Below are 15,785 nucleotides of genomic sequence, written 5' to 3'. Positions count from 1 at the left end.
GACCGCGGAGGTGAAGCACGAGTTTCTAGAGGGACTAATTTGATTACGCCCATTTATTAGTATTAGTATGTTTTACAGGTTTATCAGAGGAATGAAGCTGTTGCTCCATTTTCATGTTTCCAGTTTGGTTCTGCAGGAGTGTTGTGTTTTTTATGTGACACTGGTTGATATCCAGTAGTATTTCATCATGTCCCGTGTGAATCTGCGATAGGGATGGAAAGGTCATCTTTTCTTTGTAAAGCTAATCCATATTTTGTTGATGTCATTTTACAAAAAAAAAGTATTCATTAACTTATTTTCTGTTCACATATCTATGTAACTTGTTTTGGTATCATTTTTAATTGAACAATAATGGACCTATTTACGGTCTTCACTTGTAAGGGGTTTTTAATATTTTTGCCAAATATTTTTGGACCACTCTTATTGTTATATAGTTAAAATCAAGTTGAACTGAGTAGTAGATATCCAAATAAACCGAAGATAAACGACAATTGCTCTTAAAGTCAACATTAATTTAAATCCAGAAACTTCAACACAGCCACACACGTGAGACTGCCTGATCCGTGCTAGTAGCCATACATATAACATGTAACAAATGCATGAAACCCTAAAAGGAAAACCAAGTAGTAATACATGAGACCAGTGCAACCCATAACATGCCAGCCCGTCCAAGAGCTCTGGTTATTCTTGAGCAACGTATGTACTAATAATTTTGAACAGAAGGACGCACATAAACCCCGATAGCATTAACAAGTCTTCCAGCACGGACGAAGAAGCCCACAACGCTAGTGTCCGTAAGAGGGACACTGAAAGCAGTACCGCTTGGTTTTCCAAAAGGTCCATATGTCCTCACATTTGTGACGAAAGTAAGCGATGTCACAACAGTATCTCTGCCAAAAGTACCGGTTGTTCCCGAAACTTCCTTCACAATCTCTAAAGGGGCAAAAGTGATCTACAAGGAAAGAGATAAATCGATTATCTTCTCTGAAAAAGTTGATAGAACTAGCATTGTGCTGCACATTCACTCACCGTGTCACTAAGTTCACCATCACCACCCCATGGACCAAGAGTTTGCTTCTTTCCAGCTTGATTAACGTAGGAGAACGCAATGGAGTCAATGACAACACCACTTCTAATTGTCACACTTTCTAGATGTTGAGGTACCAACTCTGGGATATCAAATTGTTTTCCTCCATGCCCACCCCATGGTCCAATCTTGGTGACAAGGACCTACAAATATAGGCGAAGGAACAACATCTTGTTTCAGCAAGAAAAAAAAAAGATGAACAAACTACCTACACTTGTGTATGGGCAAATTATTAGCAGGCTACAATTAAGGGGCTCTTTGAAGACGTTCCAACCTATTTGTACAGAGGTGAGACGAAGTTTAAATCCTAACTGTCTGATGCAAACATTTCTCCAGAATATATGGATTGGCTTTGAGCGCAAATGCTGTATATCTTTCAAGGGATGTTCATAGTTGTGTTGCAGGTGGCCTGTAGTCTAGTGGAGGACCTCACATGGAGAAGGCAAGTGTTCAGGCGACAATGTAAATCTGGTAGCTGTTTTATCTTTAATTTTTCTTTTCCTGGTCGCCAAGTCATGTATATGTACATAAACTATGCATTGTTTTCACCTTTTCTATCTCAATAGAATGGGCAAAATGCCTGCCATTGGCAAGTGTTCGGACGTCGGAACTTCCTCTAAATGTGGTGATGTTATGCCGCGAGATATATGGTGTTTGAGATGGAGAGTCCGGTTAATGCCAGTTTTTTTCATGCAACGGGTGTAGGAGATGACCCGAAATGTTGTTTTATTTCCAGAGCATTTAATTTGGGAGCATGCTTGCCAGGTGAACTTTGTCTCATGCTATTTTTTTACTTAAAGAAACAGATGCAAACAGGCAAAACACTCGAAGGATTCATAATCTTAAAACATGTATCTTTATGTTAATTTTATTGCCCATTCCACTAAGTTATCTCTCTGTTGTTTTTAGCCGAATACGATCGTCTGTATGTCAACGTCCACATTCTCACAAGCTATGATACATTCAAAGTCAGTAGTACGGATTCATGCTAGCGTTGAGTCACCGACATCATTTGCATTTCTTGTACATTCTTTGCATAAAAGGCAGCGGAAAATGTATACTAACCATGATAGGGTCATTTCTAAAATATAACCTCCTACTCAGTATGGTCTTGTAAAAGTTATCATTTTTAGGCAAGAGCACAATCAAACTTGTAAAATCTAACAGTTAATATCATTACAAATAGTCAAAATTTAGGAAATTTAACAACAAATATATTTACAAATATTTTTGTCAGAAATTTGGAAGTAATGTGTATGAACTTATCTCAATTTTTTTTTGTTCTTTTGGAATTTTAAATATGTTGTAATAGAAATTAAGTGTCCAAGTGATACTTGGAGACCATATTGATGTCGAAAAATGTCAGTTTCTAGAGAAAGTGAATAGCCCAATAAACATTTAGGTGTATATTAAATTTTTCATAATTTAAAGCTAGCTAGAGTAAAAGAAGGCATTGGATGAATTTATCTCACTCACTGGTTTTGGAAAGGCGAGGCACAAAACACGGATGTGAAGCTCCCTGAAACAAGAAGCGTGATCTCTCCCGAACATTTTGTGAGCAACAACACCTTGAGCGAAGGCAAACTCTCCGGTCCCACCGGTGATCGCCCATTCACCATCTGGACTGCTAGCCTTCGAAGTTCCGAGCACCTGAAGGCTGGATCCCTTGAACCTAAGTATCGCGCAAGATTAATGAGAAGGCTAAGAATATGCATGCATGGAGAATTAAAAGATCAATGGGTATTGAATTAAGAATATGCGGCCAATATCAACAACGGGGAAAAAGCTTCAGTACAATTTTCTAAAGAGTATACAAAATAGAAAAGATGTTGACAAACCTCTCGTCGGTAAAAATTATGACGAAAGAGTGAAAATAGTCTGCTTCATCGATAGCGGTCCCGAAATGCAGGCCTCGGCCACGGGCAACAATGTCTGCGTTGTGGCCGGGGCCATCCCGTATAGGCCAGTCATTTACAGTGCTGAGACCGCACTGATTGGGGAGCTGTAAGTTTGTCATAATTTGTTGGTTCTGTCGAGGGCCTTTGCTCCATTGCTGGAATATGTACAAGTGCAAGCGAAGCTCCTTTTGCTCGATGATTTGCTGAAGAGGAATACTTTGGAAATAGGAAGGGTTCTTGGCGGCCATGGCTTCAGGGTATGGGGAAGCTACCTACCTAGCTAGGCCTCTCGTGTCTTTGCGTTGGAGGTGGAAGAGGGAGCCGCAGAGGTAAAGAAGGGAGGGGATGCGATGTATCTGTCACAATTTTCTCCATAAAAATAAGGATGATGTTCAGTTTGGCTGCCTGTACTTGTCAATTGTCATCCGTTCTCCACCAACTATATGCTCTCTCTTTTTTGCGAATACACCAACTATATGCTTCGAGGTAGCCATATTCAAAATGTACTTTGATTTAAAGCGGGCGAGATCCTGTTTCGAGAGGTGGTTCCCTGATTTTTTATATAAATATAACCGCAGTTTATGAAAAAAGACGCTTCAGGGTAATTATGGGGCGCATCATCATGGCTCACCTTGAATATTTCTTTGCCTAGAAAGTAGAGTAGTACTATATTGAGACAGGAGGCAGCGCTTCTGTGTGCGTGAGCCGTGGTGCGATTTGCTTTCTATAAAGCAGGATCGAAAGGCCTTGTCTCTGAAAAAAATTGCTGAGTCTCGATGCTCACGAGTCACACGTGTGGGCATAGTGTTGGTAATCAATTGCTCCTTGATCCCTCCGTCCCAAAATAAGTTTGTCAACTTTGTGAGACCCTTATTTTGGGACGGAGGAAGTACTTACTCCATTTCAAAATCCTTGAAGTTTTAGTTTTGTTTCGCCCTATGTTAAAAAATATTAGTTTGGCCAAGTATATATAAACAATCTATCAAAAAAATGTTAATAGTTTTACAATATCAAATACGACAAATCTAATGAAGATAATTTGGTATTGTAAATGCTACTACTTTTATTGATTTGTCCGAACTTTAAATTTTTTGACTTAGAACAAAGCTACAACTTCAGATTTAAGGTGGAAACAACCACTCGTCAAGCCCATGGATTCATCTCCCTATGTCTGCCTGTCTGCTGGTTGGTACTAGGCAGGGAATCTCAATGCCTCTACCCGACTAGGAGATAGGTTGGCGTTTTAGTCCTCGCGGATTCCTGTCGAGACGGATTCGACGAGGCTCTGATCCTCCTCGAGTTTGTCCATCTAGACGGATTCGATGGGGCTCCGGCGCAGTTCATGTCGGCTCCTCGGAACGGTGAGGTTAAGGTTTCTCGTTGTCAATACGTGACTATTGGTGTCAAGTGCGTCGGATCTATTCAAGGGTTCAACAACGACGGTTGCGGCTCTGGGAAGCTGGTCCCTGGGGGCATGTGAACGGAGATTTCCTAACTGTCCTCGACAACGTTAGGCGGGCTCTTCTTTAGAACGGGGGAGTAATCATTTTCTTTTTAAATGTACGAATCAAATCAGATTTGATGTATTCAAGAAGGATTCTCATCTCTTTCCTCGGTTTGGTGGAGCGTTAAAGAATGCCGGACCGACAGAAAGCATCTCGGCGATTCGGGGCTTTCCAAAAAGAGAGAAAAAGATTGTGTAGATAATAATGCGGTTCAGTACGTCACACATAGACATGTCTATCGTGAACTAAATCATAAGCAAACACTCATCTAGCTTTTTTGTTTGAAGTTTGAGCAAACAATCATCTAGGTAATGTAAGATCTCGCATAATAATAATTAATTGTACAGTGGGTGGGTTAGTTGTTTGGAAGCAGGATGTAGGTAGGTAGATGCAGATCTGTCTCCTCCGTTTGATAGTTTCGTTAGACGGCCCGTCCGTCTCCCAGCTGCGGATAACATCTATCTGAAACTCGTCTTCATACTTTTTGTGCAGTGGTAGCAGCCTCCAGGTAATTCCCGTTTTCTCTTCCCTTGAGAAGATAGTTTTACTTCTGTTTGCAAAACGGAAGAGCAAGCACCGACCTACAATCATGTTTTGTATGAAATGAAAACGTTCTCGCGCTCTTGTTTCAAGGGGCACCCGCAGACTCATGAGCTGATCTTGTTTCAGGGGTACTATGGTTATCTAATCGGCAATGGATCGCCAAGCTAGTGCACGAATCGACCTGGAGTGTATGCTGTTGGATGAAACCAAAGAGCCGAGGGCTCTGCCGCTGCCACTCCTTGAAGAGATCACAAAGAGTTTCTCCGCTGACCATGAAATTGGACGTGGAGGATTCGCGGTGGTTTATCAGGTAAGGAAATTCAAGACTGCCCCGGTCTTACTTGCCTTAGTCTCAGTTAATCTAAGAAGTGGCAAGGCATGCTTGGACTACAGGGAATCCTTGACAATGGCATGGTCGCTGTGAAGAAGCTGTCCAACACGTATTTGTATGAGAATAAATTCCAGACGGAGATTCAATGTCTGATGAAGGTGAAGCACAGAAATGTTGTACGATTTTTAGGATATTGCTGCGACACACAAGGGCAAGTAGCCACGCATGAAGGAAATTTTGTCATGGCTGACATACAAGAAAGATTACTCTGCTTTGAGTTTCTATCCAAGGGGGATCTTTCTAACTATATCTCCGGTAGGGCCACAATTTTCCTTGCTAAAGATATCATGAACATTCATACACAGTTTTACATTCCATGTCATGTACTAAGTACTAACTACAGTTTGAATATCAAGGACTTCATTCCAGATACTAAACCACCTTTCTTGTGTCCAATTTATGTAGATGCGTCCAGTGGACTTGAATGGCGAGATCGCTACAAAATAATAAAAGGAATCTGCGAAGGATTGAATTACCTTCACAGAAATGGTATTGTTCACCTTGATCTTAAGCCGGCAAATATCCTCATGGATGCTAAAATGGTGCCAAAAATTGGCGACTTTGGTCTATCGAGGTGCTTTCAGGAAGAGCAAACCCGCACTATTGCTACAACATTTGCTGGAAGCCTGTAAGCTAGCTAAGCTACTTGAAAACTCAGCCTTTCTTGCCAATGATGATTTATATGCACTATCTCTGCACATTAATTGATCTTGCTCATGCAGTGGATATCTAGCACCAGAATTCAGCGACCGCATAGTTACACCTAAATATGATTTGTACAGTCTTGGAGTAATAATCACGGAGATACTCACCGGAGAAAAAGGTTATAGTGATGTTGAGGAAGTAAGGACAATGGGCAATCCCCAGATAAAAGCTTTCTTTTATATAATTACATGTGCTTTTACAGCGACTAATGCAATTTTTAAGAATATATTTTGTACTATTTAGACACTAAGCTACCTATATTGCTTGATCAACTCCAACTATGAAACCTTCCACGCCATGACGCTAACTTCTAAAATCAGTGCAAATAACACTCTAAAATGGTTCCCTTTTATAGCAATGACTTGGCAAACCACAGGCTCCTACCGCATCTCAGCCATGGACACAAACCAGGGGCTCCTTCCGCATCTCAGCCATGGGCATACACTTCCCTTCATTTGAAAAGGGTAAATTCAGACAAGTGCTAAACAAGAACGCTGTAGAAAACTAATTAGCATTAGTGTAGCTTGGGTTAGATTGGATAATTGACATAAATAGTACGGACATATAGGCCAAGTTCGGAAGTGAACCCGCCCCTACCTCCAACTGAACAAAAAAAATAATACTAGGATATTTCGTTCTTTCCTTATGGACGATGGGAGAAACAAAATGAAGGTTTGAGAGTTTTATCAAGTTTTGTGATGAGATACTTTAACGTGTGAGCTAAAAAAAAGATAAATCAGTGGATTTTAATAGAGAACGGTGCATATTCGTGATGAGATACTTTAACATGTGGGCGACAGACAAAAAAACAATTTTGTAGTTTTTTTTTAGCTCACACATTAAAGGCTTCATCATGAAACTTTACACACATGTAGAATAAATCCCTATGTATATGTGGAATTGTTTTCAGAATTTGTTGTAACTTTAAAATTTAACTTCCAAATTTGTCAAAATAACGGGAGCTCCATCGCCCGAGCTCCAATACACCCTACTCACATAATATAATATACCTACTCAGTTTTTAAATCTTATAAACGATGTTGTCTTTTAAATATCAACTCAGGCCTTAATTGATTACATCTGGTAATGACGATGCATGTGGTGTCTCTTTGTCAAAGGCGGTGCTTAGAATTCTTTGACCTCTCTTGATGAAAATCCTGATCTGACCTTTAGTGGATGGATGACAACGAGGATGTTGGCACGCTGTTCCGTTGTTGAAGGCCTTGCTTTGGAGGACCTTTCTCGATGCCTGGTGTTGTTCAAAAACTAGGAGGTTGGAGTTGAAAATTATTGTTGCAGGCCCGCATGACAAGAAGCCATCATGTTTTCTTTCTCTTTTCTCTCTTTATGTTCTTTTTTTAATGTGTGCATCCTCAACATCCCTTTGATGTAGTGTTGTTGCCGAGGTCAGGTGTCCTATGCATTACCTTGATGAATTAATAAAATTATCTTTATAAAGAAATGCTAATTCATAATTGCAAATCTGCAGGTACTTGAAAGTTGGAGCAATAGGTTGGAGAAATCACAGAGACAACAAGTAAGAGTATGCACTGAGATAGCATTACAGTGCACTGAACGCAATCCTAAGAGAAGGCCAACTAGTACACAATATGTAATTGATAGGCTTACTGAAACAGAAAGCGCGGGAACAATGGTGTGTTTAAAATTTGAGCTTCTGTGTTTTCCCTTTACTTTTGTTGTTGGTTGCTCGTAGGTTTTGGATGAGGTCAAGTTAGTTATGAAAACAAAAAATATCTGCCTTGTTATAAAATTCCTTGACCAAATTTGATACATCCATATGGAGTATCCACCAAGAAGTTAACTATACAATATTCGCTTGACAACATGAGTTGTTCCGCAGGAGCTACTTGACGTCTACCTTGTCGAGCTTCGCTTCCCTGTTGAACCAAACACAGATGAACACACATTATTCAGGCTTATGAAGAAGAGCACCAAGCCTTGGCGTTGCTTCGCAAGTCTCCCACTATATGGCATTGTGCCTCCCAAGTCCTCTACTTACACTCTCGTTGTTACAGCGCAACAGCAAGAGAGGCTACCAGAAGAAACGGACTACGATCTAATCCTGCAGAGCAGTCTGTCAGGGGATAAAAGCAACCCTACTTTGAGAGACCAATCTAAGTATGACAAGTTTTTCGACGAAGCTAAAGATTCAGGGAATGCAGTGCATGAGGTGATGTTGAAAACTGTTTTTGCTTCGCAAGGGCCGACAACATCAGAGGTCAGTCATTTTTTAATCAATACAATTCGGAATATTTACCATTCGAACAAGATGTAATGTCCGTCTCTGCACATGGTCTAAGAGCTAAGCTACTGGAATTATGCTATTGTACCCTGATGTATCTTTTTGTTATCTTCCCTTTCATGCATTTGCTTTACTGATCTTATTAATTGGTACTACATGCGATGTAGCCGACAATCTCAAGAAGACTAAAGGTACAGAGTTCTCTTTTTGCCTGCATACATGCTCCAATTTTGAGCTAGTTTTTTCTTTCTAATGCTGACCCTGTCTTCTGTTGGATCAGGATCAATGGATCATATCCCTGAAGAATACTCATGGCATGCTGTGCTCCCTTGATGCACAGCCCACCGAGCCATGGTGAGTGAATAGCATATATAATATGGGCACCAGAATATTAATTCCCTCCATTCAAATGAATGTGGATTATGATAAATATCTTATTGTCACACAGCATTGTAACAAGTCATCAGCACGGAGATGTTTGCATATGGAACTATGACCCGCAGGCAAGTTAATGCATTCTATCTTCTATAGTAAATACTACTCCCTCCGTCCTAAGTGCTAGATACATCCATTTGAGCAACAAGCTTTTTGGGATGGAGGGAGTACCATGTACTTGCAGTAGTATCACACATTATTTTTGGCGATTGCTGAAGAATGTTGTCATCGAAGAAGGGTGATGTTTTTCCTTTTGGTGATACCGGATGCTACCGGCTGTACCGATATATTTTCAAATGACGGTTTTCCGATTATCGTTGCCAAATCCATATCACACAAAAGCTCAATTTGTATTAGCAACAATGTTTTAAATAGCGGCCTATGGAAAATAGCGGCGGGCCTCCAAATCAGCTATAGCGGAGCTATAGCGGGCTACAGCGGGCTATTTGTGAAGGCGGTCATTAGCGGCACCCTGGAGCTATAGCCGGCTATTTAAAACTATGATTAGCAAATGAAAACTCGGTCTGCATTCAACTGACAATGTCATTTGTATTTACCGGCAGAGACGGACGGATTCATTTAATGTCTCAAAGGAGTCAATCATGCCTTCTTACTCATTGTCGAATAAAGGCATGCCTATCTTTCTGGCTCCTCTGTTTACCAAGTTCCCCAATTTCCATCATCACACACTGCATGCTAATACAACGACCACTCTTCTCAATACAGTTCATTCTGTTAAGGTTATCTCAAGAAAGAAATGGTTTGTGGCTGGGACATCTGATGGTGTGATCCATGTGTACAATTATGACAACAAAATACAAAAACTCAGGAGTTTCAGAGCCGCCAGTGATTGCTTCATCACATCAATGGCCATCCATCCAACCCGTCCATATGTATTGTCATCGGCTCATCGTGGTATGAAGCTCTGGGACTGGGACAACGACTGGGAGTGCACACAATCATTCGTGCAGGAACATTCTGATACGATACAGCAAGTCGCATTTAACCCAGTGGACTCCAATATGTTTGCAAGTACTTCAGATGATCACACAGTAAAGGTATATATGGGTTTCTCCTTTTTGCCAACTGATCAGTTTGGCTCCAATAGCTTAATTGTTGGCATGTGCACTGTGTGATAGAGGGACTTGGAGAATAATAATTCTCTCGGAAATCCAAAAACCTTTAATTGCAATTCGTATACCTGATGTTCAGGTTTGGAGCATCGATTCTCCCGAATCAAAATATACTTTGTCTGGGCATCAGGACAAAGTGAACTGTCTCAATTTCTTCACATGTAATGATCGACAATATTTGATTACTGGCTCTGATGACCACACAGCTAAGGTATGCCATTATCATTGACAAATACAATGGTATCATACGAGTGTAACATTGCTAATAATAGTGTGTGCGCTTTTCTTGTCCAACAGATATGGGACATGGAGGAAAAGGCTTGTGTTCATACGATGCAAGCTTTCGTGTCTCCAGTAATTTCTGTCATGGCCTTTCCCGATAGCTCATATCTAATTACAGGTTCAAGTGATGGCTCTGTTCATTTCTGGAGCTCCAGTGAATTCAGGTATCATATTGGCTGAGCTTTTTTGAACTTAACTCGGAACATGTGTCAGTTAACATCCTCATGACTTAATATGGTATTAGATGTATATATAGGTGCCTAGTTTGCACATATTCACTTTTTTCATACGACTTTCGGGTCAGGTTCCACTATCAAACAATACAGCATCAAAGAAACAAAAACAGGCTCAAACGTGCTTTTGCCATGTTTACTTTGCTCTCACACAACCCAAACCTTCCAGCTGCCACACAAAACAAAAGAAATTTAGCCTTACGAACCATGTTTACTTTGCTCTCACCTCTGCTCCTTACTGATATTTTTCCTTTTCTTTTTTGCAAGTGATATCTGCATGGTACCTAGGCTGGAGAGAATCGTTAACTTTGGCTCTGGTGGAGCTATTTGGGGTCTCGGATGTTTCATGGGGTCAAGAAGGTAACCAACTTCACGTTATTTGTTTTCTTTTGTTGACGGACAACTGTTGGATCTCTGTCACATAGTAAAACACAATAGACTTTTGGCACCAAGAGAAAAAAGAGAGAGAGTGAATTTTAGGCTAATCCACTGGCTAAGTTCATATGAGATTTGACCAGGGCTTACGATAATTCTGATGGAATAAGGATTGGCAATGTTGTAGTTTGTTCGAATAGGATGTTTATTTTCTTGATGAAAGATACTTAATCTTCAACCTCTGCATCGCATATGCATGCACTCTGCCTTTTTTATAGGATGTGCCACACCTTTTAATATCATTATCATTTCTTGTGACGCCAAACGTGTAATACTTAATAACTTTATCTTTTAGGATTGTGATCGGGCAAGAGTACGCAGTGTCAATCATGGCCATTGACAATGAAGAAGAGAGCAATGAAAAGTCCATATGACTGGCGTATGAGGAAATGGACAACTTTCAGGCGAACTGAGGTCAATCGACGACTTCTTAGCAGATGCACGTTTATGAAGTGAACTCTGGTTTATATATTTGATTTGGCACTAAATTTTAGTATTTGGCACGCATCAGGGGTTACGTTTTGGTGAACCGTATGTCAACATGTACTGCAGATTTATTCGGGGATAATTTTGCTTTCTGTTCAGGGGAGGTGCTGACTCTGCCCACTGTCTGATAAAATAGCACTTTTAAGGTGTTTCCACTTACTTCCTGTTATGAGTTAAAAGTAGTTCTTTTTTAATCATAGCTGTCGACACGATTGACCATACGATCTTTTACTTATGGCAAGGTTTGGTTGTCTGTTGTGGAAAGAGAAGTCCTATCAGAACGCAAGTTTTCTGTTCAGTTTAATACCTGATTCAACAAGCACAAGAGACTTCAGCTACTTTGTAAACCCATCCTGACAAATCCCGTGCTATGCATTCTCTAGGAATAATGGATATATAATCCAGGTTCAGCTAATCAGTAAAGATGTATGTACATTAAGTTGATACGGGAAAAGCATCCATACCTGGCGGCCTGCATTCAAATCTGCGCTCATTTCAACCTGAACTTTAGCCGCATTCAGCACATCTGGTCGGGGCTCATGCTCGCGACGACCGTGTGGCTCGTGGTCGTGGAGGCGTCGTCGTCCACCGGGAGGGCGCCCCGCGAGCAGCTGTCGTAGGGGGTTGCCACGCGCGTCGCATGGTTCAGGGAGTGGAGGTGGCGGGGGGCGCCGCCGGAAGCAGATGATGGCGGAAGCGGTCAGGAGCAGGGGTGCGCTGCCGGAGGAAGATGATGGTGGCCGCGGCCGGGAGCAGGGGCGCACAGCCGGCAGCAGATGGTGGCGGGCTGGCGGCTGCGGACGGGAGCAGGGGCAGATTTGTTGAGGCGGGAGGTGCGGTGGCTGCTTTTTTTTTAAGGTGAAACTAGGGCTTTATTCATCAACCAAAACAGACGGAATACAAATGATGTCTGGTAAGTTTCCTAGCCACACATGTCGACCAACAGGGAGTGTCAAGGCTGCCTTTGCCAAGGCATGTGCCTCAACATTTGCCTCCCTATTCTCAAAACAAAAAACAACTTTAACAAAATCTAAAGTTCTAGCTCTAATTTCATCCAGAACAAAAGCATATGAAGAAGATGGCGCAGAACCACTAATATCTGAAACGACTTGTGAACAATCCGAAGCTATTATCACATGTGATTGTAGGAGATCTTGAGCAAGAGTGAGGGCCTCGTTGCATGCTTGAGCTTCCAAACTTGCTGCATCCACTAGGCCTTCAAATACCACCGCTGATGAGCCAATGTAGCAGTCATTTTTATCCCTGCATATTGCCGCGCTTGCCCCCGTCCTTCCTGAGCGGGAAACGGCTCCATCGACATTGATCTTTACCGCATCTTCGCCGGGTGGCATCCATCTCCAGGCTCTTGGTTTTGCTACGCCTGCATGTGTTGTTGGTTCTCGCTTGGTGGCAATCTGAAGATCCTCGAGGTACCTGTTAACAAAACACATAGTAGATAATGGACTCTGAAATTCATCATCATGGATCGCCCTTCTCCGCGCCCACCATATGGCCCACATGGTGATTAGAACCCTTGCAAGATCCTGCTGGTTCATTGATTCAAAAAGCCAGAAGAGCCATAGTCGTGCATCTTCACTTCTGTTTGATATTATATGCTCAACAATTTCCTCATCACAGAGCGCCCATACACAACGTGCCATTCTGCACTCAAAAAGAGAGTGGCGCCAAGAGTCATACTCCTCCTGGCAAAGACCACACTCACGGGACGTAGCCATATTGCGCTCATGACGGAGTGATCCAGTCGGTAGTGACATCTGGGCTAATCTCCAAACAAAAACCTTTACCTTTGAAGGGATTTTTACTTTCCAAAGTTGCGATCAGGACTTGCTTTCAGCTTCGATATTCGAGTGACTCGGCCTGTGCTCTAGCCAATCCTCTCGCTGGTGTTTGATTCCACTGATCATTCTATAAGCTGATTTAACCGTAAAAATTCCTCTTCTATCATAATGCCAGGCCCAGAAGTCGGGCTGCACCCGGAAACTCAGTGGTATGTTCTGAATAACCGTCACGTCTGGTGCAATAAAATGCTCAGTTAGCTTCTGTGTGTTCCATGACCTGGACGTCTCGTCAATGAGCTCTGACACAAGCTGCGGGGGATCGGCAGATATAGGGCATATTGGTTTCAGCTTGTAGTCCCGCGGAAGCCAGTTGTCTTCCCAGATGTGCGTATTTGAACCAGAGCCAATTCTCTTGATCAGTCCCAAAACCAAGATTTCTTTTCCTTCCAACAGCGAGCGCCACACCTGTGAAGGATGTGCGCCAATGGTAGCCTCCAGAATGCTACCTTGTGGGTAATATCTCGCTCGCAAGACTCGTGCACTTAGTGACTCCGGGTCTTGAAGCAAGCGCCAAACTTGACGTGCTAGCAAAGCCAGGTTAAATAACTCGATATCCCGAAAACCAATCCCCCCCCCCCCCATATTCTTTGGTTTACACATGGTTTTCCATGAGACCCAGGCCGGTTTTCTCTGACCTTGCTTGCTTCCCCACCAGAACTTCCTCAGCAGGCTGTTTATGTGTTCAGTTAGTCCTCGGCAAAGCTTAAAACATGACATTGAATATGTCGGAATAGATTGTGCAACTGACTTGATCAACACCTCTTTCCCCCCTACTGACAAGCATTTTTCCATCCACCCTTGAATGTGTTTCCATATTTTGTCCTTCAGGTATCTGAAACTCCCTTCCTTCTTCTTACCTACATCTGTCGGCAGTCCCAAGTATTTTTCTGACAATGATTCAGTGTGTACATCCAAAGCATTTTTTATTTCATCACGCATTGAATCCGGTACACCCTTGCTGAAATAAATCGAGGATTTTTCAGTATTGACACGTTGGCCCGACGCATCACAATACCTTCTCAGGATGTCCCGCACGCGAATAGCACTCTCACTGTTAGCTTCAAAAAACAGAAGGCTATCGTCTGCAAAGAGTAAATGATTAACTATCGGAGCTGATTCTGCCACCGACAAACCTCGAATACCACCATCTTGAGCCTTTAAAAGGCATGAAAGACCTTCAGCTGCAAGTAAGAATAAATACGGGGAGATGGGGTCCCCCTGTCTCATTCCCCTCGTTGGCCTGAAATCTTCCAAACTGCCCCCATTGAATAAAACTGAGAAAGTGACTGATGAAACACATCGCATTACCGTCTCCGTAAAGCGCAGGCTAATGCCCAACTTTAGCATCACCGCCTTTAAGTAAGGCCACTCCAAGCGGTCATAGGCCTTCAACATGTCTAGTTTTAGGGCAACAAAACGGTTCTTTTTAACTCCCCTCGACTTCATGTAGTGCAAGCACTCATACGCTGTTATAAAATTGTCAGTGATAAGGCGACCAGGCACAAAGGCCGACTGCTCCTCGGAAATTACCTCTGGGAGAATGATCTTCAACCTATTGGCTAAGACCTTTGACGCTATCTTGTAGACCACGTTGCAAAGACTTATAGGCCGAAATTGTCCGAGGATTTTTGGACTAGCTATCTTGGGAATCAAAACGATGAACGTGCGATTGATATCCTCCGGTGAGTCATCTCCATTGAGCAATCTTATAATCATACCCGTAACCTCTTCACCACAAAGATCCCAATGTCGCTGAAAAAAATGTGAGGGAAACCCATCAGGCCCCGGTGCTTTTGTTGGGAACATTTGAAAAAGAGCTTCCTTAATCTCCTCATTAGTATATGGTGCATTCAACTTGCCATTCATATTTCCATCTACCCTGACCGGGATATGAGACAGCACCTCCTCCATCCCTATGCATCCCTCCGATCGGTACAGGTTTTCATAAAACTGGCTTGTCATCTCTGCCATCTCTGCGGCATCCGATGTGAGTGTCCCATCCGCCTTCTCCAATTGGGAAATATTGTTTCGAGCTCTCCTAGCACTGGCCTTCTTCTGGAAATATTGGGTATTGCTATCGCCTGCACGAAGCCAGTCTATACGAGACCTCTGTCTCATCATTATTTCCTCCCTGTATGAGATCTCCACGATCCGGTCTTGGATCTTCTTCTCTTCTTCTCCCGGTCCGGTATGCAAAGGATCAGCTCGCAGCTCTGCTAGCTGTTGGCGCAGCCGCCGTAGCTCTTGTCTTACCAACCCGAAACTCGCTCGGCTCCAATGCTCTAGTGAGGAGCCAACCGAGGTTAATTTTGCTGCCAGTTCTGCCAGATTGGTCGCAGGCAGGTCCTGCTCCCACGCATGTTTCAAAGTTGCGGCAAATCTGTCGTCCGTTTCCCAGCAGCACTCATATCGGAATGGTTTTTTCAGTGCAATCCTCAAATTACTAGCCTCGAGTTCGTTCATCAACAGTATGGGGCTGTGGTCAGATTTTGCCACCGTGAGATGTTCGACTGAGGCGAACGGAAACAAG

At 42.5% G+C, this 15,785-nt stretch overlaps 2 protein-coding genes across 3 annotated transcripts; one reads left to right on the top strand and one right to left on the bottom strand.

Annotated features, from left to right (window-relative positions):
* Positions 1–478: 478 nt before the first annotated feature.
* On the bottom strand, positions 479–3,508 carry LOC109764073 (uncharacterized). The gene is made up of 4 exons (XM_020322916.4): positions 2,926–3,508; positions 2,564–2,759; positions 1,030–1,230; positions 479–952 (listed from the first exon to the last, which is right to left on the bottom strand). The coding sequence occupies exons 1-4, from the start codon at positions 3,231–3,233 to the stop codon at positions 704–706; spliced, it is 954 nt and encodes a 317-aa protein (XP_020178505.1). The 5' UTR covers positions 3,234–3,508; the 3' UTR covers positions 479–703.
* Positions 3,509–4,727: 1,219 nt separating this feature from the next.
* On the top strand, positions 4,728–11,744 carry LOC109764072 (uncharacterized). 2 transcript variants are annotated; one of them, XM_040404691.2, is made up of 16 exons: positions 4,728–4,998; positions 5,160–5,343; positions 5,427–5,679; positions 5,830–6,052; positions 6,147–6,267; positions 7,619–7,666; positions 7,991–8,368; positions 8,560–8,583; positions 8,673–8,746; positions 8,841–8,895; positions 9,391–9,457; positions 9,554–9,885; positions 10,040–10,171; positions 10,258–10,406; positions 10,743–10,835; positions 11,206–11,744. In XM_040404691.2, the coding sequence occupies exons 2-16, from the start codon at positions 5,185–5,187 to the stop codon at positions 11,282–11,284; spliced, it is 2,187 nt and encodes a 728-aa protein (XP_040260625.1). In that variant the 5' UTR covers positions 4,728–4,998; positions 5,160–5,184; the 3' UTR covers positions 11,285–11,744. The 2 variants fall into 2 exon arrangements, with proteins under 2 accessions (XP_040260625.1, XP_040260624.1); XM_040404690.3 differs by having other exon boundaries at positions 7,619–7,783; positions 11,206–11,743.
* Positions 11,745–15,785: the final 4,041 nt, after the last annotated feature.

The sequence above is a fragment of the Aegilops tauschii genome, chromosome 3, assembly GCF_002575655.3.
Source record: "Aegilops tauschii subsp. strangulata cultivar AL8/78 chromosome 3, Aet v6.0, whole genome shotgun sequence".
In the NCBI taxonomy this organism is placed as follows: domain Eukaryota; kingdom Viridiplantae; phylum Streptophyta; class Magnoliopsida; order Poales; family Poaceae; genus Aegilops; species Aegilops tauschii.
The sequence above is the reverse complement of the archived record's forward strand: the minus strand, read 5'-3'. Positions and strand labels throughout refer to the sequence as shown.

What these genes read in the sequence shown, in the direction of transcription:
- LOC109764073 (XM_020322916.4), bottom strand. Translation starts at nt 3,233, where the DNA reads ATGGCCGCCAAGAACCCTTCCTATTTCCAAAGTATTCCTCTTCAGCAA. An exon ending in ATAATTTTTACCGACGAGAG is followed by an intron (nt 2,760 to 2,925) that starts GTTTGTCAACAT and finishes CGCGATACTTAG; the next exon opens with GTTCAAGGGATCCAGCCTTC. An exon ending in ATGGTGAACTTAGTGACACG is followed by an intron (nt 953 to 1,029) that starts GTGAGTGAATGT and finishes CTTTCCTTGTAG; the next exon opens with ATCACTTTTGCCCCTTTAGA.
- LOC109764072 (XM_040404690.3), top strand. Translation starts at nt 5,185, where the DNA reads ATGGATCGCCAAGCTAGTGCACGAATCGACCTGGAGTGTATGCTGTTG. An exon ending in TCTTTCTAACTATATCTCCG is followed by an intron (nt 5,680 to 5,829) that starts GTAGGGCCACAA and finishes CAATTTATGTAG; the next exon opens with ATGCGTCCAGTGGACTTGAA. An exon ending in TATGGAACTATGACCCGCAG is followed by an intron (nt 8,896 to 9,390) that starts GCAAGTTAATGC and finishes ATTTACCGGCAG; the next exon opens with AGACGGACGGATTCATTTAA.